Source organism: Pseudogymnoascus destructans (genome assembly GCF_001641265.1).
Source record: "Pseudogymnoascus destructans isolate 20631-21 unplaced genomic scaffold scaffold_26, whole genome shotgun sequence".
Taxonomy (NCBI): Eukaryota; Fungi; Ascomycota; class Leotiomycetes; order Thelebolales; family Thelebolaceae; genus Pseudogymnoascus; species Pseudogymnoascus destructans.
In genome coordinates, this window is record NW_020167545.1 from 249539 (window position 1) to 276816 (window position 27278).

General features: G+C 50.7%; 10 protein-coding genes across 10 annotated transcripts; 7 read left to right on the top strand and 3 right to left on the bottom strand.

The window, feature by feature from the left end:
• Positions 1-2170: 2170 nt before the first annotated feature.
• Positions 2171-2858, top strand: VC83_08452 (uncharacterized protein; the record flags this gene model as incomplete). The annotated part of the gene is made up of 3 exons (XM_024472004.1): positions 2171-2226; positions 2453-2665; positions 2765-2858. 3 exons carry the CDS (start codon positions 2171-2173, stop codon positions 2856-2858), a joined length of 363 nt encoding a protein of 120 aa, XP_024320437.1.
• Positions 2859-7934: 5076 nt separating this feature from the next.
• On the top strand, positions 7935-8771 carry VC83_08453 (uncharacterized protein; the record flags this gene model as incomplete). Its single annotated transcript, XM_024472005.1, has 3 exons — positions 7935-7956; positions 8022-8306; positions 8365-8771. 3 exons carry the CDS (start codon positions 7935-7937, stop codon positions 8769-8771), a joined length of 714 nt encoding a protein of 237 aa, XP_024320438.1.
• Positions 8772-8954: 183 nt separating this feature from the next.
• On the top strand, positions 8955-9656 carry VC83_08454 (uncharacterized protein; the record flags this gene model as incomplete). Its single annotated transcript, XM_024472006.1, has 1 exon — positions 8955-9656. The coding sequence occupies one exon, from the start codon at positions 8955-8957 to the stop codon at positions 9654-9656; it is 702 nt and encodes a 233-aa protein (XP_024320502.1).
• A 901-nt stretch (positions 9657-10557) lies between these two features.
• On the top strand, positions 10558-10893 carry VC83_08455 (uncharacterized protein; the record flags this gene model as incomplete). Its single annotated transcript, XM_024472007.1, has 1 exon — positions 10558-10893. One exon carries the CDS (start codon positions 10558-10560, stop codon positions 10891-10893), a length of 336 nt encoding a protein of 111 aa, XP_024320503.1.
• A 490-nt stretch (positions 10894-11383) lies between these two features.
• On the bottom strand, positions 11384-11876 carry VC83_08456 (uncharacterized protein; the record flags this gene model as incomplete). Its single annotated transcript, XM_024472008.1, has 2 exons — positions 11384-11758; positions 11823-11876. The coding sequence occupies 2 exons, from the start codon at positions 11874-11876 to the stop codon at positions 11384-11386; spliced, it is 429 nt and encodes a 142-aa protein (XP_024320500.1).
• A 112-nt stretch (positions 11877-11988) lies between these two features.
• On the bottom strand, positions 11989-12471 carry VC83_08457 (uncharacterized protein; the record flags this gene model as incomplete). Its single annotated transcript, XM_024472009.1, has 2 exons — positions 11989-12184; positions 12233-12471. 2 exons carry the CDS (start codon positions 12469-12471, stop codon positions 11989-11991), a joined length of 435 nt encoding a protein of 144 aa, XP_024320501.1.
• Positions 12472-14492: 2021 nt separating this feature from the next.
• On the top strand, positions 14493-16444 carry VC83_08458 (uncharacterized protein). Its single transcript, XM_024472010.1, has 2 exons — positions 14493-15096; positions 15143-16444. The coding sequence occupies exons 1-2, from the start codon at positions 14862-14864 to the stop codon at positions 16192-16194; spliced, it is 1287 nt and encodes a 428-aa protein (XP_024320439.1). The 5' UTR covers positions 14493-14861; the 3' UTR covers positions 16195-16444.
• VC83_09677 (uncharacterized protein) lies at positions 16445-19284 on the bottom strand. The gene is made up of 5 exons (XM_024473090.1): positions 18789-19284; positions 18526-18736; positions 17919-18466; positions 17504-17865; positions 16445-17455 (listed from the first exon to the last, which is right to left on the bottom strand). The coding sequence occupies exons 1-5, from the start codon at positions 19010-19012 to the stop codon at positions 16449-16451; spliced, it is 2352 nt and encodes a 783-aa protein (XP_024328858.1). The 5' UTR covers positions 19013-19284; the 3' UTR covers positions 16445-16448.
• VC83_08459 (uncharacterized protein) lies at positions 19285-23377 on the top strand. Its single transcript, XM_024472011.1, has 3 exons — positions 19285-19985; positions 20035-20111; positions 20164-23377. The coding sequence occupies exons 1-3, from the start codon at positions 19950-19952 to the stop codon at positions 23054-23056; spliced, it is 3006 nt and encodes a 1001-aa protein (XP_024320440.1). The 5' UTR covers positions 19285-19949; the 3' UTR covers positions 23057-23377.
• VC83_08460 (uncharacterized protein) lies at positions 23378-24918 on the top strand (the record flags this gene model as incomplete). The annotated part of the gene is made up of 3 exons (XM_024472012.1): positions 23378-23899; positions 23950-24166; positions 24233-24918. The coding sequence occupies exons 1-3, from the start codon at positions 23705-23707 to the stop codon at positions 24916-24918; spliced, it is 1098 nt and encodes a 365-aa protein (XP_024320443.1). The 5' UTR covers positions 23378-23704.
• Between the last annotated feature and the right edge of the window lie 2360 nt (positions 24919-27278).

The following is a 27278-nucleotide window of genomic DNA, read 5'->3' on the forward strand; positions in this document are numbered from 1 at the left end:
CCTTAATAGAGCTCTTGAGCCCTTGGTAGTAAGTGAAGACTAAGGCTTCTTCATTCCAAGTCAAGTGAGAAGTGATTCTCCTAAATTCTGTTGTATACTGAGCAGCAGAGGTCTTTTGACATAGCTTCTGTAGCTCTCTTTCTGCTGTAGCAGTTTCGTTGATGTCTCCAAAGGTCCTGGTAAGTTCCTCTTGAAACTGGTCATAAGAGGTAATCAAAGGTGTAGTGGTATTTTGGTTGTTGCCACTAAGTCTTCTAAGATATGGCTCAAAGAAGTTGAATGCAGATCCACGGAGGTAGCTGGCAGCGAAATATATCTTCTGAATATCTGAGGTGAACTGATGAGGCCTGAGGGTGAAGTAGATGTCCAGTTGCATAAGAAATCCCTTCAACTTCCTCCTGTCTCCATGGTATAAATCTGGTGTTTGCACTTTAGGAAGTGCACCTGGGGTACCCGACATAGCCAGAGGAACTGTGGGAAGCTCTGTATGATGTGTCTGAGTTGAGGATTGTGTTGCTGAAGTGTTGGCTTGAAAGGTGTTTTCCAAATTCTCAAGTTTGTTTGCTATATTTTGTATAAAGGCAAACAGTTGTTGCATCTGCTGTTCAGCAGTAGTTGTAGGAGCTTGGTCGTCCTCCATTGTAGTATCGAAGTGCTGCTATAGAAATAGTTGAAGCTTGAAGCAGACAAGGTGTAATGGTGGGTGCACCAGATGTGAGAATCTAGCCACCCAAGGAAGGGATGAATTTACTAAGACAACACACTGTCTTAGAAAACAGAGCCAAAGGGTCGTAGCTTAGACTATTCCACAACGCAGCAATCAGGTGTGTGATGTAGTGAAGTGGTTCAGACAAGTTGCAACAAATGTTGAGTCTGGGAACTCAGGGGTAAGTCAGAGGTTAACACCTCACTGACTTTTCAGAAACAAGGAGTAACAAGATCAATGCTTGGAAGCTTGGAAAAGACGTGGAAGTATGTGATAGTCGATTTACTGTATTGTCTGCTTGCCCTTTCTTAAGGAAAGGGCAATCCTATTTATGCTAAAGGAGTGTAGTTCTCTCATTTTCCAAGACTTTCCATGACTAACCAGGCTTGGTAACTGTAGTCGATGTAAGAGAATCCCATAGAACCATCTCTTAGGTTTGTAGCCTATAGGAAGTAAAAGGAGGTCCAAGGTCAGAGTACCCCTATAGACAAATTATGTCATAGACAAATTATGTCACAGACAAATTATGTCATAACTTAACCAATCTTGTGGGTAACTAAAGAGCGATGACGTGTAATGAATCATAGAGGTTCGTAGGAGCTTTTAGAGCTATCGTTCATGCTCCTAGGCCTCTAGTTGGTAGAGATATGTCATGTGGTAGTATGAGTGATGTCATGTAATGAATCATAGAGGGTTGTAGAGATATGCTATGTGGTAATATCGGCCCAGTAACTAAGGAGCGATGACATGTAATGAATCATAGATGGTTGTAGCAATCGTTGAGTAGTATTGCTCTTGTTGTTGGTGTGATAAGCCAAAATATGTATAGTGACTTGTAGGTTTGAGGAGGAGATTTCCAAGTTTGCTCTTGAGTTTGATAGCAAACTGAGTGCAACGAATGTCAGTATGACACCACGCCGAAGGGAACCCTACGGTGGAGCTGCCAGCTCGGCAATTAGGGCCCACGGGTTCCTGGATAAAAGGGGCTGGAGCCTCAGCTGAGGACTCCAGTCAATAGTCGCTGTATATACGTAGACCTATTGTTATGCATTGAATCCTACTTCCTACCTACTGATCTGGTTCCCTGAGCTCCCGTGTGACCCTGGGTCCTACGCCTTTACAATTCTATTGAATCAACCCATACTCAGCCTACCAGATCAGGATGGCGAGCCAGGAAAAGAGGATTACCTGAGCGACCTCCGGAGGAGCGACTCCAGCGGCAGAAACCATCGAGGCCAGCCCACCGACTCTGGGCCCTGATGTTACGACGGAACAAGAAGGCTGGCCAACTACAGGACAGGAAGGAGGGAGGTCGCATGAGACCGGCCCTGGTACCTGGAGGGGCAGCGGGGAATAGTAGTTCCGAAAGTATCACGTGACGGACTCGCAGGATGATGAGAAGAGTCCTAAGAGTCCAGGACTCCAAGGACTCAAGTGAGTTCCCAGGAGTCCACTAGGCACGTGATGGACTCGCAGGATGATGAGAAGAGTCCTAAGAGTCCAGGACTCCGAGGACTCAAGTGAGTTCCCAAGAGTCCACTAGGCACGACGCCACTATATAAGTAGATAGTATTTCCTTAGATAGGAGCTTCATGCTCAACTCAATACAGTATTTGTTATATACTAGTAACGTGTTACTTGAAGCCTTTGTGTCTGATCCCCTGCCTCCTCTGATAAGTAAACCTTTACGCAAGAGAACCTCTGTGTCTTCTATCGTTTAGAAGTCAGCGTTACACCTGAAGCCAGCAGCTCCGCGACGAGCAAAGCGGACAGGATGCCGTCAAAGCTGGCCGCCCTCAAGAATAGGATCGAAGAAGAGAGGGCCTACTACAATACCATGGAAGAAGCCCTCCAAGTATTCCGACGATCGCACGGCGATGACTATAGCGCCTACCCGGAGGAAGTAAGGGTCTTCGCAGAAAGACAGGCCCGAATACAAGAAGAAGGACGCCAGAAAAGGTGACACCAAGACAGTGAGGAAGAATGGGAGGGGACCCCAAACGAGGAGGAACAAGAGACTGCCTCCGTAGTATTGCAAGAAGCAACTCCATCGTATAGGCCTTTCGGCAAGGTCAAGGACCCTAAGGTCTACAAAGGCAAGTCGACACGAGAGCTCAACGAGTTTATGGCCTCAATCCGCGCTTCCTTCTGATACCAGCCAAGAATGTTCCCAACCGAGCAATCCAAGGTGGCCTTCGCCGCCCAATACCTTGAGGGCGACCCCATGAAGGAGTGGGACAACCGCTGCGCCTCGCAAGAGGAAGGGCTTGAGGACCCTTTAGATATCACAGGGTTTGAAGAGTTCCTTCGCGACCTCCATATCGACCCAGCCAACCGGCAACGCATTGCAGCCCTCAAATACAATGGCGCCCACCAGCGTAAGGGGCAGGGTATCCGCAAATTCGTTGCGTACCTCGAGGAATTGGAGCGGGAAATGGAGCCCTACACCGAGTCCCAGAGGACCACCCACCTCCTGACGAAGTTACACCCAGAAATGAGGCAGCGCCTCCTTGAGGGTGGCTACGCCGAGTGTTCCACGACCCACAGGGAGGCTGTTGTCAATATCCTAGCCATGCTGGAAATGAACAACCGGTGGGTAACCGAGAAGAATCCTTCTACGGATAGGCCCAACACAAGGGAGAATAAGGGAACCCTGCAGGGTGGCTTTCCAGCTCGGAAGGGCCACTTCAATAGCCACAAGTCGGGCAATCACCGGGAGCGAACGCCCTTCCAGGATCGCCGTCGATCGGACCAACAACCTGCGCGCAAGCCAGCCGACACCCAAGGCGCAAGGCCTACCCAAGTAGGGAACGCCTGTTACAACTGTGGCAGACCAGGCCACTTTGCAAAGGACTGCCATAGCCAGCACACTGGGCCGGGAGTCCGGAAGCTGGATACCCAGATCCTCAAGTGGGAGTGACTCCCTACTGAAGCCCTACGCCCTACGCAGGCGAAGAGGATGGAGATCGACATTGAAATCAAAGTAGGGCCTACCTGGCACAAGGCCAAGGCTCTACTCGATTCGGGGTCGGACGCGTCAACTATCCACCCCCTCTTCGCAAAAGATAAGGGCCTAGAGTGCCGAGACAAGGGCCCACCTCGAGCGAGGGCTGTGGACGGCAAGGAGATTGCCATATACGGAGCGGCGACCATACAGATCAAGGCCCGGGACCACTTTCGAAGGGAGACGACCGTAGACCAGATGTTCCTTTCCATGGATACCCCTGGTGTGGATGTTATCCTTGGAATGGACTAGATCGTACAGGTCAACCCCCAGATCGATTGGCAGACCCAGATATGGCGCTACCCCTTCGATATATCGAAGGCGATGGAGGTGGGTATTGAAGAGCTAGACAAAGGCGATACTGCCTTTGTCCTGGTGTTGACCTCGGAAGGAGCGTTGGAACCCCAATGCCCAAGGGAGTACGCTGAATTCGCCGACGTCTTCTCTAAGGAGCGGGCAGAAGACCTACCCGAGCTGGGTAGGAAGACCCACGGTATCGATACCAGCACGCAAGAGCCGCCTTACAGCCCGGTATACAACCTATCTGAGACGGAGTTGGCCACACTCCGGGAATACCTTCAATCAAGCGAAAGGAAGGGTTGGATCCAGAGGAGCGTAAGCCCAGCGGGCGCACCCATACTGTTCGTACAGAAAAAGGACGGCAGTCTACGCCTCTGCGTGGATTATAGGGGTCTGAATAAGATCACCGTAAAGAATAGGCACCCCTTGCCACTGATCACAGAAACCTTGGCTCGGCTCCAAGGAGCAAAGGTCTTCACAAAGCTGGATATTAGGAACACCTACCACAGGATCCGGATCTGCCCAGGTGACGAGTGGAAGACTGCCTTCCGCACTCGTTACGGCCACTTTGAGTACAAAGTGATGCCTTTTGGCTTGGCCAACGCGCCAGCCACGTTTCAGGCCTATATGAACGAGACCCTCGAAGGGCTCATTGATACGATATGCGTTGTATACCTCGACGATATCCTTATTTATTTCTCTAAAGAGGAGGAACATACCCACCACGTACAGGAGGTCCTAGGTCGCCTACGAGAGGCGAACCTATATGTGAAGCTCTCAAAGTGCGAGTTCAATACCAAACAGGTAGGCTTCCTTGGATATACCGTCACAACAGAAGGAGTGGCTATGGAAGGTGATTGGGTTGCTGCGATAGCTGAGTGGCCTACACCCAAGACCTACCGAGAGGTCCAGGTGTTCCTCGGCTTCGCCAACTTTTACCGGCGCTTCATAGAGCAGTACTCCTCTGTTGTGGCACCCTTGACTGGCCTTATGAAGGGGGCCAAGGCCGGTAAACAGACCGGGCCCTTTGTGTGGGGAGCAATGCAGCAGGGCGCGTTCGATCACCTCAAGGAGGCCTTCACCACAGCTCCCACGTTAGTCCATTTTAATCCAAGCCATAAGATTAGGCTTGAGACAGACTCCTCCGGCTTCGGGTTGGCAGGGAACCTTTCCCAATACGTAGAAGAAACCCCAGAACGAAGGGGCGGGTGGCACCCAGTCGCCTTCTTCAGCAAAAAGCTGGAGCCAGCAGAGCTGAACTATGAGGTCCACGACCAAGAGCTCTTGGCGATCGTGAGATCTTTCGAACAGTGGAGGCATTACCTAGAGGGTAGCCAACACCCAATCGAGGTCCTGACGGATCACAACAACCTGAAATACTTCATGGAAACCACCGCCCTCACAAGAAGGCAGGCGCGGTGGGCGCAGGCGTTGTCGGCCTACGACTTCCAAATATCCTATCGAGCTGGCAAGACCAACCCCGCAGACAGGCCGTCTAGGAGACCAGACTATGAGGAAGAGAATGGTAGCCAGAACGTGATGCTTCCTACCCTTCGAAACAAGCTCCAGAAAGCCATACAGGCAGGAGAAGAAGCCCCGCAGATGAGGCGGGTAGTGGCTGACTTACAAGAAGTAGGCACCACACTGGGCGAAGACCAGAGTAAGGACACCAAGAGTCCAGGTCTCATTGTCCCTCGAGTTATGGTGGCAGCCATGGCTCAGGGAGAGAGCACCTACAGTGCCACGGCCGAACCCTTAGCGGATCTGATCAAAACCCTTCAAGCGGCTGACGAGCTCGCTCTTCACAGGGCCAGAGAAGCAGGGTCGGCGCGGGCGAAGGGCTCTTCAGGTTGGAGAGTAGACGATGCAGGCATCCTACGCTTCAAGGAGCAGCCTACGTGCCTCCCAATCAGGCAGTACGTATGGAAATCTTCAAGATTTGCCACGACGACCCTTTGGCTGGGCACTTCGGATATAAGAAGACCCAGGAACTGATCCGACGGAAATACTACTGGCCTGGATTAGACCAGGAAGCCAGGGAGTACGTACGTGGCTGCGATCGGTGCCAGCAGATCAAGCCGGTACGGCATAGACCCTACGGCGAAATGCAAGGCCTTAGAATGCCTACTAAGCCCTTTGAGTCCATAAGTATGGACTTCATCACAGATCTGCCGCCTAGTATAGGAGCAGACCAAGCTAAGGCTTCAGACTCCATTTTAGTAATCGTAGACCGATACACCAAGGTATCCAAATATATACCCTGCCGGAAGACCATTACTGCCACCAAGTTGGGGCGGGTCTGTAATGGTGGGTGCACCAGATGTGAGAATCTAGCCACCCAAGGAAGGGATGATTTTACTAAGACAACACACTGTCTTAGGAAACAGAGCCAAAGGGTCGTAGCTTAGACTATTCCACAACGCAGCAATCAGGTGTGTGATGTAGTGAAGTGGTTCAGACAAGTTGCAACAAATGTTGAGTCTGGGAACTCAGGGGTAAGTCGGAGGTTAACACCTCACTGACTTTTCAGAAACAAGGAGTAACAAGATCAATGCTTGGAAGCTTGGAAAAGACGTGGAAGTATGTGATAGTCGATTTACTGTATTGCCTGCTTGCCCTTTCTTAAGGAAAGGGCAATCCTATTTATGCCAAAGGAGTGTAGTTCTCTCATTTTCCATGACTTTCCATGACTAACCAGGCTTGGTAAATGTATTAGAAATCAAGTGCGACCCACAACTAGCTTGCTAATCATGTAGTGAACGTAAGAGAATCCCATAGAACCATCTCTTGGGTTCCTAGCCTATAGGAAGTGAAAAGGAGGTCCAAGGTCAGAGTACCTATAGATAAATTATGTCATAACTTAACCAATCTTGTGGGTAACTAAGGAGCGATGACGTGTAATGAATCATAGAGGGTTGTAGAAGCTTCTAGAGCTATCGTTCATGTTCCTAGGCCTCTAGTTGGTAGAGATATGCCATGTGGTAGTATTGGCCCACCCCCTTAAGGAGGAGATTTTCTTAATAACTTGTTCAATGAGTGTTCAAATGATATGCCGTGATGTATGTAGCATAAACAGATGTAGTAGAAGAGTTTGCAGCAATCGTTGAGTAGTATTGCTTCTGTTGTTGGTGTGATAAGCCAAGATATGTATGGTGACTTGTAGGTTTGAGGAGGAGATTTCTAAGTTTGCTCTTGAGTTTGATAGCAAACTGAGTGCAACGAATGTCAGTATGACACCAGCGCCTAATAAACAAGATATTTCTAGAATAGTTTGCTACATGACTCGTTTCAAAAGCTGTTACGGCGGTTGGGTAGATCAGTGCAGAACTTGAAATAGATTGAGCGCTTAGGATTTTAATCATTGGCCCACCTATGCCGGCTAAGCAGATTACAGTCTCAGTCCACTCCGCCAAAAGGTACCCTTGTTTTCTACTAGAGGTCGGTGCTCTTGGGCCACTCGAGACTCGAGTTGGTGTTATGCAAACCCCTGCATTGAAGGCGGTGCTAAAAGTCTGGGTGAAGTGGCTTGACTAAGAGCTTCCACACAACCATGTTATGTACGATGTATTTATAGGGCTCCAATGGAAAAGCAGGAATGTTGTGTTGTGTTGTTGAAGCGCGCGCATACAACTAGCGCGAGGGAAGCGACCCTCGTTAGCGGCCGTTGCGCGGATTCGGTTCAATCCCCGCGCTGTTTCGACCATCGTGTTTGTAATCTCCTTACATCCCTCAACCAACCACTACCGTATGATTGTGACATTGAAAACTCCCTCCGCTCCAGCTGCTCGCCAGTTTATGAGTAGTACCAAAATAGGATGGGTGTCCCAAACTATTCATTGTTCGCTGCCTCACCATTCTTTACTTCGATCGAACCTCCATAAACAGTCCGCCATTCACGCAAGATTCCATACCACGAAGCAGACAATGACACTATTAAAAGCAAATCGTAAGTGCTACTGCTCACAACGCGCAACGTTACCTTGCCAATTCAGTGCCCTAATATGTGTCTAGATCTTGATCCTCATACCTACACAAGCGGTCGTTGGTTGCGTCACAACGATCTGGAGATTGACTCGCGCTACATTACTTTTGATTTCGACGCGCTCTGCAGGAGGGTTATTGAGCTCTGTCCAGGAGCTACTTCTATAGCGACATATGACAAGAAAGAAGGGGGTTTCAACAGAGTCTTCATATTCTCCACAAATAATGCAGAAACGGTCGTGGCAAGACTACCTTTCGCACTGGCAGGACCACCTTGTTTGGCCACCAATTCCGAAGTCGCAACAATCAAGTATCGTGAGTTTTAATCAGCAGTGGCACTAGAAGTAAAATACTAACCACATCTATGTTTTAGTACAAACCAACACCAGCATCCCTATACCTAAAATCCTTGACTGGAGCGATGATCCCTCAAACGCCATTGGCAGTGAATACATCATCATGGAACACGCTGTCGGTACTCAATTACATCATAAATGGCCGACTATGGCTATAGACCAACAAATAAGCTGTATAGACGCTATCTATCGGAAGCTGAAAGAAGTGGTGGACATCAAATTTTGGGCTTATGGGAGCGTGTATTTTGCCGATATTTCGCTCGATTCTGCAACCAAGCGACCTTTAAACGGGAACTTCTCCATTGGGCCTCACTGTGGCTCTAGGTATTGGGACTGCAATGTTGGCGAATCTATGTACTACCACAAAACAAAACCCAACCGGGGACCGTGTAAGTTTGTCGTGAAGCTTTCCCACCTTTGTTGAACTTCAAAGTACTCACAAGCCTCTTTAGGGGATGACCTTACTGCATACTGTAATGGTCTCATTGATGCTGGTGTTTCTAGAGTCCCGCCAGTCGATTCCCCTCTTGATCAACTACCGCGCTATCACGGATCTGTTGAGACGCACCTTCGCCTTCTAGAATTCGGTCGCGCCGTCATAAATAATATGTCCAACGACCAGCGAGTTCGAGACACGGCTACGCCAACGCTGTTTCACCCTGATCTACACAAAAGAAACATATTCGTTTCTGATGATGACCCCACCGTGATTACAGGCATCATTGATTGGCAGTCCGCCAGTATTGAACCAGCATTCTGGTATGCAGATGAAGTGCCCGACTTTGCAACAACTTTACCTCACCCATCGCTCGAGAATCAACTTGAGCCCAACAGTGAGCGATGTGCGAAGGCATTTGAAGTTTGCACTCAGTTCTACCTTCCAAAGCTGGCTAGCCCAAGAGCTATGGATGACGCCCTTTTCCGGCCGTTCCGCTATTGCTACAGGACGTGGAAGGACGGTGCGGTGGCGTTTCGCCATGAGCTAATCAAAACATCTGAACGCTGGAAGGAGCTTGGTCTTATGGGTCCCTGTCCATATCCCGCACCTACCCCGGAAGAGTTAGCCGTCCACCAGAAGGAATATAAATACTTTGAGGCGGCACATGACTTGAGAAATAACCTCGCAGGCTTACTCAATACTGCATCCGACGGCTGGGCTCCGCCAGAAGACTGGGAAGCGACGAAGTTGGCCAACAGAGAGCTGTTTGAGACGATGTTGCAAACTGTCCTAGGTATCAAAAACCCTGATGATGATGAGCCCATAAAAGATGAAGGAGACGTAAGGGAAATTTGGCCCTTTGACTTATAACAGCGCCATTAACGTTAGTTCTTTTCACCCGCAGACTTGCCGTCTGATTTAGTACAGTTTAGATCATGTTCAATAGACTGCTCTCCTGAGGAAGGTGGCCACTATCGTGTCCCTCTATCCCTTTCGCGACTAGAGTATACCCGTGTAAAGAGAGTCGAAGTTTAAAGAGCGATCATCGAGCTCCTTTGACATAGAGCGGTTTGCTGTAAGCGACAGGAACAGCATGAGGGAGCGAAGCGGCGTTGCCCCAGATTTCTGGAATCAAGCTTAGTCTATTGATTCATGGTACGTCAATAGAATACTAGCGTGTTCAGCACAGCGTCTGTCACAGCCCGGGGCAAAGCCGTTCCTGGGCTGCCACATGTGTTTTGTCACGCCTCGCGTGCCGACCCAACTGTGCTAGCACACAAGGTGTTCTAGAGCGGGAGCAGTGCTACTACCTGTGTGCTGCCCCTAATAAACCCCTAGCACATTCGGGTCAACCCCCGTCGTGTGCCAGACATGGTGAACGATACCGCCTCTACCACAAAGACGTTAGCCGAGTACTCTCAGGTAGTCCTGGCGAACCTGCCACATTCACAGACTCATCCTTGCAATTCTCTGAGGTTCCATGTACTGTAGTCGTTCGACTACACATCAACGTCAACCTCCTCTCCCATTAAATAAGGATTCGATCATTTGTCTTAAGGTACTCCATCTAATTAAATTTGTCTCCAAGTCAAAGCAATAAGCCTCTACCCAAATCCCCCACCTTCCATTACGCAGAAGCGATGGACACGAAACATCACCGACCCCGGAAAGTCCCACACGCGTTGTAAGAGACGGACATTACTACCTGCGGGAAGCGGAAGAGTTTGGTGCTGAAGAAGAGAAGCGATCCCGCCAAACCCAGGAGGAAAGGATGGCAGAGGACGGGCGAAAACTACAACGCCGGCTCGAGCAAGATGCCGCAATCACAATTCTCCTACAGCCGTCCCCACCAATACATATGAGACGAGCACATTGCCGGGCAAACGGATGTTTCATCACAAATGTGTCGCCAAGAGGAGATAGCCTAGTCATGGGTGATTACCGAATTGCCCCTGTGAGCCATAACCTCGAGTATTTCCACATATCGTGCCTAGAGAAGATGATCGATCTTCTATCGCTAACGCCGTCTCGGTTTAAGCTCGACACAGATGGTTATCGGTGGAATGGCGGCTGGCCTTGGACATGGGACCTGATGTTGCGGGAATAGTTCCAGCATAGCGGGTGCGTCGACCTCGTCAGGACTGCAGAATACATTGACGCGTACGACACGTTCAAGGCAAAGCTCAAAGCTTTCAGTACACCTCTACCGAATGGCAGCTAACTCACTTAAACCACCGTACTGCCGATGGAGGATATTGCGGCTGTCCGCCCGAGCCGGAAGGGCCAGGATCATCGCCAACACTGAAGGACTACAGAATGGGAGACACCAAGGAATTCTCGATCAGTGAGGTCCTTCAACATCCATATGTGGGAAGACTATCCACGAATATCGATATCCAAGGTCCCCTCTCTCCTAGCTTCTTGGTGGTCCCAGAGCAGGAATCAAAGGACGCTGAGCCTGATAACGACGATGGCTCGCACTCCGGCTGAGGTCCGTAAGCTAGGATAGCATCTCTCCCCCTCGCGAAGACGACGAGCAAAGCAGTATGTTGAACAGCGACCGCAAGTGACGAGCAATGAGCCCACCTCCTGGCAGCTCATACTTGTGACCTAGTCAGCCAGGGATCGTTTAACAATTCCCTTGCCGGCATTCGCTTCTCCGGTTCCCACTGCAACATCGACTTAATAAAGTTGAGGAATAGATCTTTATCCTTCCCGTTGAGATTCTCCTCCGCAGCCTCGAGACTACTAGACGGCAAAAGTGGTAAGCGTTCTGGCTCATTCTCGTCTGGTTCAAGCCATTTGCCATTCCCGTCGAACCACTCCGCAGATCTCTCGCCCCGCTTGATGAGCTCCAGTGGTGGTGGTCCGAGAACGGAAATCAGTTCTGTAAGATGAGCACGAGTTGTGTAGCGGCCTCGTTTCGGATCTTGCCCCCTAAAGAGATGTTTGCCTTCAAAGATATCCCATATCTACTATCAAGTCAGTAAAAGAGTCTCACGAACCTATATTTGCGCGTGGAAAAGGGTCACTCACCATGACACCGACATTCCAGATATCAGCGCTATAACTCCACGAGAGATGAAGCATCACTTCTGGACACCTGTAAACATCGGGGTAGGCGTCATCGTCGTTGATTTTTGTCCCATATACGCATTTCCAAAGTCGCAAAGTACTGGCTCCCCAATAGACTCGGGCATATCTAGAGTCCGGGAAATATATATTTCTCGATGCACCGCTTTCTTTCGCGGTGAGGGCTGAGCAATCTCGGCCTCCTCAAAAGCAGCAAGAATAGAGGTATCTTCGATAAGATGAGAAGAATGTGCTTATAAATGGCAATCTCATCCGTATCCTGGCCATCATTTGTAAATATTTTGACGGCAACGTGACGATGGGCTCTTTTTTGAAATTAGCCTCATCTCATGTTAGGGGATAGCATCGCTGACTGTAAATCCCGTGCAAGCCAAACCGTTGACGAATTTCCAAACCCCAGCTTTCCGACGATTTGATACCGCGAGGAAAGAACATCCCCAATACGCGCTGGGTAATATCGCTCAATTCCGAAATTTTCCTCTTCAACCTTTTCTGATGGGTTGATAAATGGGATTTTCACATTCGAGTATTGCCGTGGTGGAGAGGGTGCCCGTCTGACGGCACTTTTGGCCCACTTCAGGAGTCCAGCCATGGTTGAGATATGCTTGGTGATCTAACGGGAGATTTCAATGTGGCTTTGATGGTTTACAGGAAGTATTCAAGGAGCTGGACGGTGGGAATGAATCGGAGAAAGGAACGAGGCTGGGTACACGTGCAACATTTGGTCCGAGCGTGCAGTGGATACGTCATCCCCTCGGCTGTTGACGCGCGCGCCTAAAGACTTATGAATAGTTTTGCACAGACCAGTTAGAAAGAAGGAGTTATTTGACCCACGCTTTCTAAAGGTATGATGAAGTGGCGCCCCTACAGTGGTTCATCTCCCAACCGCTAGTACTATGTAATAGATGAACGTGCGACGTGGTTGGTTGGCACACTGAACGCTCATGCAAAATAGCGCGGCCACGCGTCTATTGTGAGCCCCCTATAGGCCACCCTCAGCGGTTATGGTCACACCTCTTTGATGAAACCCAACACATTGACAGATTATTGAAAAGTTGTTGTTCCCGTACTTCGTGGCCCAATCATCCTATCCGGGGGAGACCTACAATCTCGACACCTGCATCTGTCTCAATATCCACAGGCTAGGGTTCACGAAGCAGTACTTGGACCAACGAATCAATGCTTGTTAAATCTTCAGAGACGTGTCGAATCTTGTCAAGAGCGAGTTGCGTCTCCATGCCGGCCACACAGTCCGAAACCAACTGTGATTCTTTAAATAACAACTCGTACCAGGCGGCTTTGTTGGCTAGCCAGGTTGAAGTACCAGGGCGAAGTGTATATAAGAACGCAAAACCGCCTTGTGATTTCTCCTCCAGCTTAGTTATATCTCCTGCAACATCAACATATAGGCGCCGTTATTACTTGTATTAAGACTTGCCAGCTTCGTTTCTGCCGTTCTGCGTTCGGACCTTACGCTCTACTTCTCTCTATCAACATTCTGATTAACCACATCATCATCGTCATCGTCATGCGTCCATTCAGCACTTCAGCAAGAGCTCTTTTCAAAAAGCTCGGCTTTCCGGTCGAAAGCATCCCTGGACCCCACAGATCTGCCTATGACAAGTTTTTTGCGCCTGGTGGAGGCGCTGAACAGGTATGAGTTTCTATCCCTATATCATCAAATGGCCTTCTGACACGGCCTTCTAGGAACATTAAATCTGCACTAGTGCGGTCTCGTGGTGGAAACCCAGTCCATCAGTCTTCATATAATAAGGCGGACAAAGCTTGGATTATCAGTGTTTTTGTTGAAGGGGAGAAAGACAAGGCGGCCTGTCACATTTACTCACTTTCTAGTCGTTGAACGGTTTTACTTTTAACACCTTTTTAAGGTAATTATGCTAAAGTAAAGTTCGCTTCAAGTATACCAAGTCCTCAGACAAAGTTATTCTTGAAATTAACCCAATAAATTGCCATGAGGACGGAACGGGGACTAGAAAGAAGGGTGACCGTCGAGAATAAGTAGCTGCATTCTGTGTTAGATTACTGTAGCATATATCTCCCAATACGCAAATAACTATCACATACGACCACAGACTCAAGAGAACTGGGCATCCCGTCCGCTCTGCCATACACAAACTTGAAATTAAGTGGCTTAAAACTCTCAATTGTGCCAATAGGCATAGTGTGGAATCTGACTTCTTCGAAAGCCTTCGCTCTTCTCCGCAAAGCACCGAGGTACTAAGAACGGCCCATCAATGACAACGGCAACAGCAAGCATAGCCATCCGCTACCAATAAATCTGGTCTCCAAAGCCACTCTTCAACTCCTCAAAACCGTCGTTTGGAATGTTGAAAGGGCTCGGCAAGGTTCGCACGCAGGTATTTAAATAGTTATTGACTACGTCTGGCGTGGCATGCAGGCATAAACCAAAGCTCGTGATTGTATTATGTACATAGTGTATCTGCTCCCCTGCTCCTTTCCACTTTCGTAGAATTAATGTTAGTCGAACCTTACTTCCGCACTCTCGACTCTCGCTGTCTTCAAGTGCTCAATCTTCAACAATTCCAATCCTTTCAAACAACTTGAGGTAGATTATGTTTTACTTTTGAGAACCCTCTATTCGGTTCGTCCCAGGTCTCTCGTCTAGCTAGGTTGGAGATTGGGCATCAAGGAACGTTCCAGTACATCTACCCAACCAAAACAACAATCATTTTCCAAGCCTAAAAGGAAGCTACGCACCGATCATTAATGTTCATTAGGAGTAGCCTACAAGGTTAGGACACATACGAAAGAGAAAATAATGCCCAGAATGGGTCTCCAAAAAGCTTCTCAGGCGATTCTATGAGCCACTGGTCCTATTGCATGTTCTCGATCCTAATGGTGAACAGAGAATTCCTCGTGCCTGGGAAGATGCAGACACTGTCCACATGCAACTGCGCGAGTTAAGGCGGAATTTCTTGAACCAGCTTGCCTACGTGTGTGATGGCCTCTAACAGCGAAGTCTCTACGCTTACGACTTCATTCCTTAGAGGAATCCTAAAGACCCTCCAAGGTCTTGATCTAACTCAGTCCGAGGATCCAATGATATTCACAGAAGCCGAGATTTCTCAGAGGTGTATCGAATATAGCATTCGAAGAGTCAAGACATACCACAACTTTATGCAAAAGTACCTGCGGCAGTGTTTAGCAACTTTGAGAGGTTCCGAAGATCCAGAAGGCGAGTAGCAACAATAGTAGCAGAATGTTTCTAATCTTGCGCACAGAAGAAATACTCATCAGCTGGCTTGAAAGTTTCCAAGGCTTTGAGAATAACCTGCCCGGCTTGTGCCATTTTGCATACCAGGAGAGATCATGCCAATGTATGAGAGCACTGCAGAGGCATATTGGAGATAATCATACATATATAGTTGAGGGAGAGTCTAGGAGACAGGCCTTTGTCTTGACCCGCCATTACATTGGGCGGCTCGGTTCCCATGTGAGGGCAGCGAAGGTGTTGGTCGCGGCCGGTTTGAGAATGCCAGACCTATTTAATAGCTTTGCTATCCAAACACGACCTGCACCTAAGCCACCCTCACTACCACCTCCAACTGGCCACTTGACTACTTTAGAGGGGATATTAAATCGGATGCTTCCGCCAGGTTCAGAAAAAGCCCCGCTATATCAAGAAGCTCTTGCCACGCTGAACGCCAAATTTAACATCCAAACCCGCCTCCAGGACAAGTATCAAGACAAACACTTCAGACCGAGAGTTCACGCTGAGCTAAATCTGCTAGAATACTTTCACGCAAAGCGACTACCGTTTGTCGACGATGACCGCTTCATCGGTTGCAGCAAGCCTGCGTGCTACTGCTGCTATCACTACATCAGCAACCACCCAGGAGGCTTTGTACGCCCTACTTCCCATAGCATTAGATATATGAATTGGCGGCCACCAGATCTAATCAATAATACGGACTCAAAAGAGAAAATTCAACAACGAGATGTTTTGAATAAGGTCATTGCTCAGATCAGACTTGACACTTTGCGACATATCGAACGACAGAGAGGTCCAAGTATGTGGCGGCCAGATTCAACAACTGGGATTACCTGCTCAGAGACCTACAACGGACCAGTAAACAAAACAGACACTAGCCAGTCTGATAATATGGATACCCTAAACCATCCTAAACCTGGCCTTGCAACAACACATACCTCTGCTAGATCAAGTCCTCGGATTTCCGCTTCAGATAAGGGCGGAGATGAGTTGGCAGACCATAATAGTTGCTCACAGGAGGAGCAAGATTCGGAGTCAGAGGGTGGTGTGTTGTTGACTTAATCAGAGACCACCGCCTATATGTGGATTGATGCGCGAAGTTCAATGCCAGGGAAGACCCAGCTTATGAAGGACCTACGCGAAAGTGCGTTGAAATTAGTACAGCGTAGGCCAAAGAAGCGGTGGTCGCTATCAGGTAGCTGAGGGATGCAACCGGATCATTATGAGGGCATGAAAATCGATTACTTGCTGAATGAAAACATAAGGCAAATGTTACGGAGAGTCCCGGAACGAACAATGTCACAAGGACCAGTTATTCAAGATACTTCTTTTTCGTCTCTAAGTCTAATTCCGTGCACCATCTCCACATGATTCTTGAAAAGGATAACGTTGTTAAGAAGTAGCCCCTCGGCCTTGCAAACTGGATGGCAGCATTCATACTTTCCTGGTGTCCTCTTTTCTAAATGCCTCTCAACATGGTCGATCATCTTATCGGGTTTCGAAAACTTGCGCATGCGCCTGTCATAGCTCTGCCGATCGTCACCAATACAAAATATACACTGAGTTTTCTCGCACTCCAGAGGGAAAGTATTAGGAACAGGCGATTCCTCCTTTACCTTCGGGGACTCTTCAAGAGAAGTTACCGAAGACGATTTGCTCAGCCGCGACTTATGACACTGGACTTCCTGGCGACGAGATAGTGCGACCATTGTGTCAATGGCGTGAATCCGTCGCATGACAATGTCGCGTGGATTGAGGCCCTTAGAGAGGTCGCACATGATATCTTGAAGCTGGGTCCATTCCGGCAGCTGGTGCTTGACGACAGGCTCAACATAAGTCGGTGTCACGACTTTGACCTTCTTAATGATCTTCTCAAGTTCTTCGTTGTGGATACGGTAGAAGTAGCCCCGGCGGTATTCCCTCTTGAGTTCTTGCTCAAGCGTCTTTGTTACTGTAGCAATCTGTCTATTTAATTGACGATATTCTTCACCAGCTTCTGTTCCAATCGAACCCTGAACGAATGCGTGTCCATACAAACGCTTAAGTTCCAAGCGAAGCTCTTGCTGCTCAAGCTTAAGCTGCACCAGCTCTGGGTCGGGCGGGAGGGCATCGCGAACATTATCAGGCACTGTCTGAGGCGCGCGGGGATCACAAGTGAGACTCATGTGCGTGAAGGCCCGGAGAAAGCCAGAATCGGTAGGCTGGTCTAGCACTGCATCTTGAACGATGAACCTGACTTTCTCATTGATGTATGATCCGCAGAATACGCCAGTCTGGGGATTGTGCCTTAGTATCTGGTCGCGAACTGCTGTCGTGGCAGCCCCTACGGACTTGTTAGTTAAAGCAAACTATGATCAAGGACAATATTTACCATCAACAGCGTTTCCTGTGCCTCTACGAAAACAGTAGCTTGTTATCTTCTGCTCAAAACCAGTCGCCCAGCCGAGACGATCAAGGTAATAAGCGTAAGTCGAGTAGCGTAATGCCTTCCACTCCGACGTACGGAACATATCGCACGTGCGTACGGCCTGACGAAATATGGGTCTTTTAAGCATCTCCGGCTTCCAGTGAATCAAGACAGCTTTCGTAGGATGCTGCAGATGACTTGTAAAAAATGGCTCTGCGTGCGAAAAGCCTTCGACCTCGATCGCATTGTCCTTTATTGCGATAGACAAGACATGGCTGACAGGGCAAAGGATGGGAAGGGCTTCTTCATGAAAGAGGAAAGTCGTGCTAAAGTTGTGAAGTTAGTTGGGATGAGGCAGAGAGGTTGTGGAGGGACATACGGCTTCGGTTTCCTATCCGCACCCTTGTGATGGGCGAAAGTAATTTCCATTCCCAGAAGGTCTCGTTCTCCCTGTGTGGGGTTCCGAACAATCCAGAGACGGATATCCTCGTAGCATATAGTCTTATATTCCCGTTCCACAGCGTCGAGATCAACGTAATCATCGTCATATTCAGTATCGTTTTTATTAGCCCAAGGCTCTTGTTGTTGATAATTCGGCTCATCTGATCCTTCTTCCTCATCAACACACTCATCTTCATCCAAGTCATTAACGGCATCCCAGACTTCTCTATGTCGACGTTTGCGAGAGGTAGTCTTTCCGCCTACACGCTTTGAGGCGTCAGCCAGCTCAGCAAGTCGACAACCTGTATAGATAGACAGGAGCATCGCGGTCGCAAGCGTTAACCGTTGGTCCTCAGTCGGAAATATAGAAGTATCCCGAGCCCAGAGGTGAGTGAGGAGGAGAAGGATATCGTCTGCTCCCAACACTGGTTTGGCCTTCATTGTCCGTCTGAGTTTGAATTCGTCTGCCAAGGTCGCATCTAGATACTACAAGAACAGTGTCAGTGCCAAGTCTTCCATAAGTAACGTAGAATACAAGAGCATACCTTGAACACTTCTTTCGCATCGTTTGTATCCATGTGACGCCCATTAACCCGATTATAGAGTTGTTTAAACTGAAGCAGGTACTGGTGGACCGAATTGAACGCCTTAACTCTATAATTCTCGCAGATGAAGCAGAGGAACGACATAGTCTTTCCCCTATCGCATTGCTCGATAGCTCCTCGCCAGTCCTGGACAGCCTGAAATTTGCAGAATCTGATCTAGAGTCAATAAGGGTGGAAGTCTGAAGGGGACAATGTTGATTTACTTCGTCCACTTGCGCCATATTCCTCGGACGTTCTCCTTTGTGGCTTCAGCATCCTTGGGTTTCTGAGATTTTGTGTTGAGCTCTTGACCCATAACCCGGTAGTCTTCGGCGGTGCGCTTAGGCTTCTTTGGCTGTTGAGCGTGTCTGGTTCGACTAGTGACGAAATGTATCATGTTCTGCTTTGGAGTGGGCAGTTGCCGGTTGGCCATTCGTCTGGTGGACATGATGTGCGATTCATCGATCGCCTTGGGATAACGAAATGAACGCAGAGGTCCGCAGACAGAGCCGTGGGGAGCCTGCCTTCAAAAGACGAGGATAAACTGACTTGTTTGAGAGCGTGAGATGGCAAGCTTTTCGGAAGCGGTGCTCGACGTCGGCCGTGGGATTGCAAAGTACTTAAACAAGTGGCCAGTTTGAGCGACCGGGTGGTCCGCCGTGTGGTGGCCCTCATCATTATGAGGACCAGTGGTACCTTGGGACGAGCAGAAAAGAGAGAAACGGAAAGCAGAAAGTAGACCACAGGAACCAGGAACGGGGACCTTGAAGGGTACGTAACCGATGTGGGCCATAATCACGTGCCTAACGTTCGAGATTTAGCGAGGGGTAGAGGGTGCGTAAAGCAGCAACCGCGCCCTGCCAAATCCAGCAGCTCCGACCCCGGGAAGTGGCTTTATTCTATAAATAATATAAATAATAGTTCTAAATAATAGTTCTAAAGAATATAAAGAATATAAAGAATATAAATGCAAGGAGTGGCAGGAGTGGCAGGAGCGTTCCTTCTTCCATTGCACATGTCACGAGTGAAATCTGCCCATGCGCCTTCCTTCTTCCCCGCGCCGCCGCCGGCAAACCGAAATCTAGACAGGGTACAGTGTACGACCAGCTTCCTCCTATACTTTTGAACATAAAAACAAATCGCCGCCGCTCCTACAACTCAATCTTTACGGGCCAAGCGCTTCACCAGCTACAAGTGCTAGACCCGAACATTACAAATAAGGTGTCTGTAACCGCACATTCAGCTTTCCTCCTAGATACCATCTACCTACAAACCTAGCAACAACACTCGCCCTCACCCGCCACCCCCTCAAGGCACCAGTACGAATTGATGATTGACTCCCTCACCAACCGCCACCAAGACCAGCTGTCCTCAACCGACCAGCTATGGCGGGCATGGAGCAGCTCGAGATACACAGCAAGGTTTGTCCCGCGCGCTCCCGCCGCCACACACCCAGCTAACGCGCCGCAGTCGTACATCGTCCGCTGGGTAAAGGTCGAGGAGGGCCACACAATATCATGGAGCGTCCAGCCTCACAGGAAGTCCATGTAAGCCCCCCCGCCCCATCCGGTGTGCGCCCTGGTGCTAACCCGCAGCTAGAAACTTCGGCATCGTCAAGCACCCCGGCGCCGGCGCGACGAGCGCAGCCTCGACACTTCGACCCCCGAATGAGCGCCTCGAATCCGAATCCGCGCAGGCACAGGGCGAGTCGGCCGAGCGGCTGCGCCGGTCGAGCACGGTGAAGAATGATCTCTCGACTGCGGAGGAGCAGCTTAAGGCCAAGGGCTTTATACCGGTGGAGTGGTACGGGAAGTGCGATGCCGATAAGGTGACGATTGGGACGTATGCGGTCAACGCGGGCAACGGCGGCATGTTTGGACTGGTCTTCGACAATACGTTCTCCAAGGCTGTGTCGAAGACGGCGACGTTCGTGTTGCTGACCTACCCGAGCAACTTCCCGCCCAACCCGACACATCATAACCTGCAGGGCGGGCCGGGGGGGAAGGCCATGAGTACGGTGGCGCTGGCGCAGAAGAGCAGCAATGCGAATCTGTCGGCCGCGGCGAATGAGAGCGTCGATAGTCTGCACAGCCGGCCGCACTCTGCGTCGAGTCGGGAGACATCGGTGGTGGGGAAGGGGATGGAGACGGCGCCGCCGTCGTTCCATGTGGGCATTCTGATGAAGCGGAGGCGGAAGAGGGGGCAGGGGTATGCGCGACGCTACTTCTCGCTGGACTTTATATCGTGCACGCTCTCGTACTACTATAACCGCAACTCGTCGGCACTGCGGGGCGCGATTCCGCTGAGCTTGGCGGCGATTGCGGCGGATGAGAGGCGCAGGGAGATTAGCATCGACTCAGGGGCTGAGATCTGGCACTTGAAGGCTGGGAATGCCAAGGACTTTGCGGAGTGGACGAGGGCGCTTGAGTTGGCGAGCAACAAGGCGAGGGGAAATGTCCCGGGCAAGGTGGTCAGCAAGACGGGGAAGCCGCTTGGGATGCACATGGGGTCTAATAGCGTGTTTAACCGACCTATTCGACCGCCATCGGAGGAGGACCTGGAGTGGGATCAAGTTGAGTCGCTGGTGAGCAGGATCGTCGGGTCGAGGGATGCGGTCCGCAGGCTCGCGAATGATACAAAGTCGTCTTACAAGCAATCATGGGCTGGGCTCAGTCTCGGGGCAGGCAATCCTGCAGTGGTTCCAGAGGAGAATGGGGACTACTTCAACAACCCAGCCGAGAAGAGGCCCTTCTGGAAACGGAAGACAAGCACTCGGAGCACGTTGAAGAAGGGGGCTAAAGTGGCTTCCGCCTCGTCGAATACGAGTTCAAACATCACGCCTCAGTCGACGCCTAGTGCGCCGTCTCCTGCGCCACCGGGCCAGGTTTCAAAGTCGTCACGAAGGTCTCAGGCGACTAGCTCAGAGGAGGAGAGCAGCATCAATGATCACTGCCAGGCGCTGCTAAAGGACCTCGACCTTGTTCTATCGGACCTCAACCAGCTTATTACCCGCAGCAAGCAACGACGTTATCCTCCCGGACCCGCTTTGGCGGTGCCGCGTAGGAGCATGGATTCTACATCTACTGGTGAATTCTACGACGCCGAGGCTGGCGATGGCAATGATTCTCAAATTATTGTGGTGGGTCGAAGCAGCGATGAGGACACGCCAGCATCTGACCATGATGAGTCCATGAGCGGTGACAATGCATCATCAGTTGCTTCTGACCTAGATGAAACTCCCAAGCCCGCGGGTGCGGTGTCCTTCTTCCCGCCAAAGCCGAAAACTCTCGCGCCACTGCCTGTAACGAGCAAGCCTAAGCGACGCACAACCCTCAAGCCTGCTACAATGTTACCGCCATCTCTCATATCTGTCCTGCGCAAGAACGTGGGGAAAGACCTCTCTGGGATATCCATGCCCGTCAGCTCCAACGAACCGCTGTCCGCTCTGCAGCGCGTAGCTGAGGGCCTGGAGTACGCGCAGCTCCTTGATGCTGCAGCCAAGAGCCCGTCGCCGCAGCATCGCCACCTCCTCGTTGCCGCTTTCTCGATCTCCTACTTCTCGTCGAGCCGCGCCCGCGAGCGCGCAATCCGCAAGCCCTTTAACCCTATGCTGGGCGAGACGTTCGAGCTCGTGCGATCCGACTCCGAGACGCCGGGCAACTTCCGCTTCCTGGCTGAGAAGGTGAGCCATCGACCCGTCAAGATGGCGTGCCAGGCCGACAGCCCGCTGTGGTCGTTTGCGCACTCGTCGACGCCGGTGCAGAAGTTCTGGGGGAAGAGCGCGGAGCTTATCACCGAGGGCAAGGTGTACGCCGTCCTCCGCCTCGCTGATGGTGTGGACGAGTGCTACAGCTGGCCGATCGCGACGGTGTTCCTACGCAACGTCGTGATGGGCGAGAAGTACTTCGAGCCCGTCGGCTCCGTGTCCGTGCTCAACGAGTCGAGCGGCGCCGTGGCGGTCGTCGAGTACAAGAGCAAAGGCATGTTCGGCGGGCGCTCCGAGGACGTCGAGGTCGGGCTATGGGACGCGACTGGGGTTAAGACGGCGCTCGGTCTCGAGGGTACGTGGACATCTAGCCTCAATATGACGGAGAAGGGGAAGGTCAAGGGCGAGGTGTGGCACGTCGGGTCGCTGGTCAGCAGCGCGGAGTCGCGCTACGGATTCACCACGTTCGCGGCGACGCTGAATGAGCTCACGGCTGTGGAAGAAGGCAAGACGGCCGTGACGGATAGCAGGTTAAGGCCGGATCAGCGGGCGGCGGAGGAGGGGGATCTGGATACGGCGGAGGAGGTGAAGAAGGGGTTGGAGGAGAGACAGAGGGGGAGGAGGACGGAGATGGAGGGGAGGGGGGAGATGTGGGAGCCGAGGTGGTTTGAGAGGGTTGAGGGGGAGGAGGAGTGCTGGCGCTTGAGGACGGGGGCGAGGGGGTACTGGGAGGAGAGGGCGAAGGGGAGCTGGGAGGGGGTGGAGGATATTTTTGCGTTGGATTAAAAAGGGGGGGGGCTTGAATTTGGAGAATCCCGAATGAATGGAATGGTTAGAGTGGAATGGTTAGAGTTAGTTAGAGTAGTTACAAAGTGCAGTTCGGAGGTTGTCTCCGTGCACACAGAATTGAACGGGTCGGGATTGCCCAGGAAAACAATGGTGATTTCTTGTGTTTGAAGGATGCCGGAGTGGGGATTTTTAGGGAGGCCAGCCCTGTTGTGGGTTTTTTGTCAAATAGAGATGTGCCCTGTTAGTGTCGCTGTTGATAGACTGGTGCAGGGAAGCTAGGAAATAGAAAATTGCAGTCAGCAAGAAAGTTAACCTTATCCCTCCTTTACTACACCATCCAAAACCACACACCGAGGGCCCCAACGGCCAGCCAAGCCGCCTAGCGTGACGGCGACAGCGACAGCGACATGGATGAGCCGAGGGATGAGCCGAGGGATGCGAGGGAGGTGGGGGTGTGGTTGGGCTGTTTGTTTGTTTATCGCATTGCGTCGCATCGTTGACGGATCTTCGCTTTGGTCAGCGCGCAAACTGTTGAGGAGTTACAGTACTGTGTAGTTAATACTTCGAGCTCGTTCTTGCTACCTCCCTGGAGTCGCCATCTCCTACCAACTACATACCTACCTACCTACCACCACCACCCTCACGATGCCAGCGCGCTACGCTGCCGTCGACGCGGCCGACTTGCTCTTTGGGCGAGCGACGACGGTTAGGAATGGATATGCGGCGCGCGAGACCATAGCGTGTCGGATGGGCGAGCAGGATTGCGGTCCGACGGTCAAGCCGTACCATGCGTGTTGCCCGAGGAGTACAGAGTGTGGCTCTCCACAGCTGAATATTTATGTGAGTTTTAATTAGAAAGTGCATACATGTGCTGACAGCTGGATTTTTAGTGTTGCGAGCCCGACAAAGATTGTAAGCCGCAGCTCACCAAACTCCCGCAATGCGCGAACCCGGAGCATGACATGTACGATTTCGACGGCTTCTTCTGCTGCGAGCAAGGGCGGAAGGGATACGGAAACACGAAATCTGACGGCAACGGGTGCGGTGCCCCTGACTACGAACTCCAGGAGTTCGATAAGTGGTTAACAATCGCCGTCTCCGGAAGAGGTACCCTTCCCTTCCCCTCCCCTCTAACTACTCTGACTTTAAACACCAACTAACCCCGCCACCCAGCCATCACAACCAGTAGCTCCAAGACGAGCACCGGCGCCCCAAGCGCAACAAACCCAGGAAACACAAGCAACACCTCCAGCGCCAGCAACTCCTCCGGCCACTCCTCCGGCCACGCCTCCGGCCACGCCTCCTCCACCACCGGCCCCAGCTCCTCCTCCCCCACCGCTCCCTTCGCCGGCGCCCCCTCCTCCACCGACGGCTCCGCAGGGAAATCCTCCAACGCCGGCCCCATCGCCGGCGGCGTCGTAGGCGGCATCGCGGCCCTGGCCCTCATCGCATTCCTAGTCTGGTTCCTGCGCCGTCGCAAGGCGCGATCGTACGCCAGCGCGGCACCCCCGAGTCCATCGGGCGCGTACCATGCGCAGGGGCCCGAGAAAGACGTTCCCCATACGGCGATGGGGAAGGCGGCGGCGGCGCAGAAGGGGGAGGAGGGTGGGAGTGGCGGTGTGAGCGAGTTGCCGGGGGAGGAGAGGGGGGATGTGGCGGCGGCGGCGGAGATGTATTCGCCAGGGATGCCGGGGACGCCGGGGCAGGGGGCGGCGGAGTTGTATTCACCTAGTGTGGCGACGACGGCGGAGTTGCATGGGGTGGAGAGGGGGCCGGGGGAGTTGCTGGCGTGGGATGGGAGGGGGGTGCCGGCGCAGTTGAGGGCGGGGGATAGGGGGGGCCCGGTGGAGTTGCCGTGAGGGGGGTGTTTGTCTTGGGGAGTATATTTTTTTGTGTTGAAAATTTGGGGGAGGGGACGAGGGGGGGACTTTTAATTTTTGGTATATAGATTTGTGTAACACATAGTCACTGGAGGTCATTGGAAATGTTGGTGGTAGATAAGTTGTTGATTAGTTGAAGTATATAGGTTACAACTACTGAGAACTATATATGTGGGTGGGTGCCACGCCAGTGGCTCCCGTGGCTCTGAACCCCGATTCCTGCAACACACCCCTCTGGTGATATTGTAGAAAACATATCAACAGTTAGTAGCACCCCTAGTTCTTCATCCGTAACCTATAATCAGTCCATCTTTGGAAGCTGTTTAAGCTTGATCAGCTCAATGAATCTCTGATGATCCATCGTTGATAGTGGCTTCGTCAGTCCATCCCATCTCCTTCGTATACACATAATATAGATCAACAAGGTTTTCCTTCACTTGATTTCGGATGTAGTGGTATTTGATGTCGATGTGCTTCGTTCGCTGATGAAACTCTGGATTCTCTGCAAGTGCAAGAGCTCCTTGGTTGTCGCCGATGATTTCCGTTGTGAGTGCATCCTTCTTCTTATATCCAAGCTCCTTGAATACCTGTCGAAGCCATGCTCCTTCCTGTGCAGCCTTAAACATAGCCACGTATTCAGCTTCAGTAGTCGCAACTGCAACGGTTGGCTGTCTCTTCGAAATGCTCACAATGACGCCTCCACAGAAAAGGTAGACGCATCCTGTGTGAGACTTGCGCTCGCTTCTGTCGCCTGCGAAGTCTGCATCGACGTATCCTCTTAATGCCATAGCCTCATCATCCTTCCAATCGCCTCCATAACAGATGCACAGATGAATAGAGCCTGCAAGATACTGCAGACAGCGACGAGCAGCTGCGATATGCTGTGGCGAGGGGTTTGCGAGAAAACGAGATAGAACGGACGTGCAATAGTTGATATCCGGTCGTGTTCGTGGCTAGATACATTAGAGATCCAACCATAGACCGATACAGCTTGATTTCGTGAGCTGTAGCTTTGTCTTTGTACGGAGTCATGAGAATTTCCCATCCTTGGGCACAAGGCGTCTTCACCGTGTGGCAATTCGTCATTCCAAAACGGCTGAGGATCTTTTGAGTATATGCATCCTGTCCAAGGTAGATCTCTCGCTTCTTTCTATCTCGATGAATGCGGACTCCAAGGAAGTATTGTGCAGGACCGAGTTCTTCAATTGTGAACTTTGTCTGCAACTCATATTTCAACTTACTTAAGTCCTCGTTATCTTTGCCAATAATGACAATGATGATCTTTGTGTCCTTGTTGATGAAGATGCATTGGTCTGTTTCGAGTGGTTCAAATCCAAGAGATTGGAGTGCTTTGCGAAGCTTTTTCTGCCAGAGACGTGGTGACTGCTTGAGACCGTAAAGCGCGCGTGATAGCTTGCACACATCCTCCTTTGAAAGCTTGACACCATTCTCACACTATCCAGGAGGCAATTCGGCTTATACCTCTGCATCGATATCATTTTCAAGGAATGCAGTGTCAACATCCATCTGTTCAATCTCAAGATCGAAACGTGCAGCGAGGGCAACGGCGATTTTCCATGTGGCTGATTTGCAAACTCCTGCAAAGGTCTGCTCATAATCCTTTCCATATCTCTGCTCATAGCCCTTTACAACCCATCGAGCCTTGCGGCGAAGGATTTTGCCATCTCGATCTCTTTTAGTGCGCAAAACAAGGCGTCCACCAAGGACCTTTTTTGTAATGGTGGGTGCACCAGATGTGAGAATCTAGCCACCCAAGGAAGGGATGATTTTACTAAGACAACACACTGTCTTAGGAAAAAGAGCCAAAGAGTCGTAGCTTAGACTATTCCACAATGCAGCAATCAGGTGTATGATGTAGTGGAGTGGTTTAGACAAGTTGTAACAAATGTTGAGTCTGAGAACTCAGGGATAAGTCAGAGGTTAACACCTCACTGACTTTTCAGAAACAAGGAGTAACAAGATCAATGCTTGGAAGCTTGGAAAAGACGTGGAAGTATGTGATAGTCAATTTACTGTATTGTCTGCTTGCCCTTTCTTAAGGAAAGGGCAATCCTATTTATGCTAAAGGAGTGTAGTTCTCTCATTTTCCAAGACTTTCCATGACTTACCAGGCTTGGTAACTGTAGTCGATGTAAGAGAATCCCATAGAACCATCTCCTAGGTTCCTAGCCTATAGGAAGTGAAAGGAGGTCCAAGGTCAGAGTACCCCTATAGACAAATTATGTCATAACTTAACCAATCTTGTGGGTAACTAAGTAGCGATGACGTGTAATGAATCATAGAGGGTTGTAGAAGCTTTTGGAGCTATCGTTCATGTT

Bases quoted from the DNA above. Each gene is read 5' to 3' on its own strand.
- VC83_09677 (XM_024473090.1), bottom strand. From the start codon at position 19,012: ATGTCCACCAGACGAATGGCCAACCGGCAACTGCCCACTCCAAAGCAG. The intron at 17,866-17,918 runs GTATGTCCCTCC...TCACAACTTTAG, and splicing joins GCGGATAGGAAACCGAAGCC to CACGACTTTCCTCTTTCATG. The intron at 17,456-17,503 runs GTAAATATTGTC...ACAAGTCCGTAG, and splicing joins CACAGGAAACGCTGTTGATG to GGGCTGCCACGACAGCAGTT.
- VC83_08459 (XM_024472011.1), top strand. From the start codon at position 19,950: ATGGCGGGCATGGAGCAGCTCGAGATACACAGCAAG. The intron at 19,986-20,034 runs GTTTGTCCCGCG...AACGCGCCGCAG, and splicing joins AGCTCGAGATACACAGCAAG to TCGTACATCGTCCGCTGGGT. The intron at 20,112-20,163 runs GTAAGCCCCCCC...ACCCGCAGCTAG, and splicing joins CAGCCTCACAGGAAGTCCAT to AAACTTCGGCATCGTCAAGC.
- VC83_08458 (XM_024472010.1), top strand. From the start codon at position 14,862: ATGGCCTCTAACAGCGAAGTCTCTACGCTTACGACTTCATTCCTTAGA. The intron at 15,097-15,142 runs GCGAGTAGCAAC...TCTTGCGCACAG, and splicing joins AGGTTCCGAAGATCCAGAAG to AAGAAATACTCATCAGCTGG.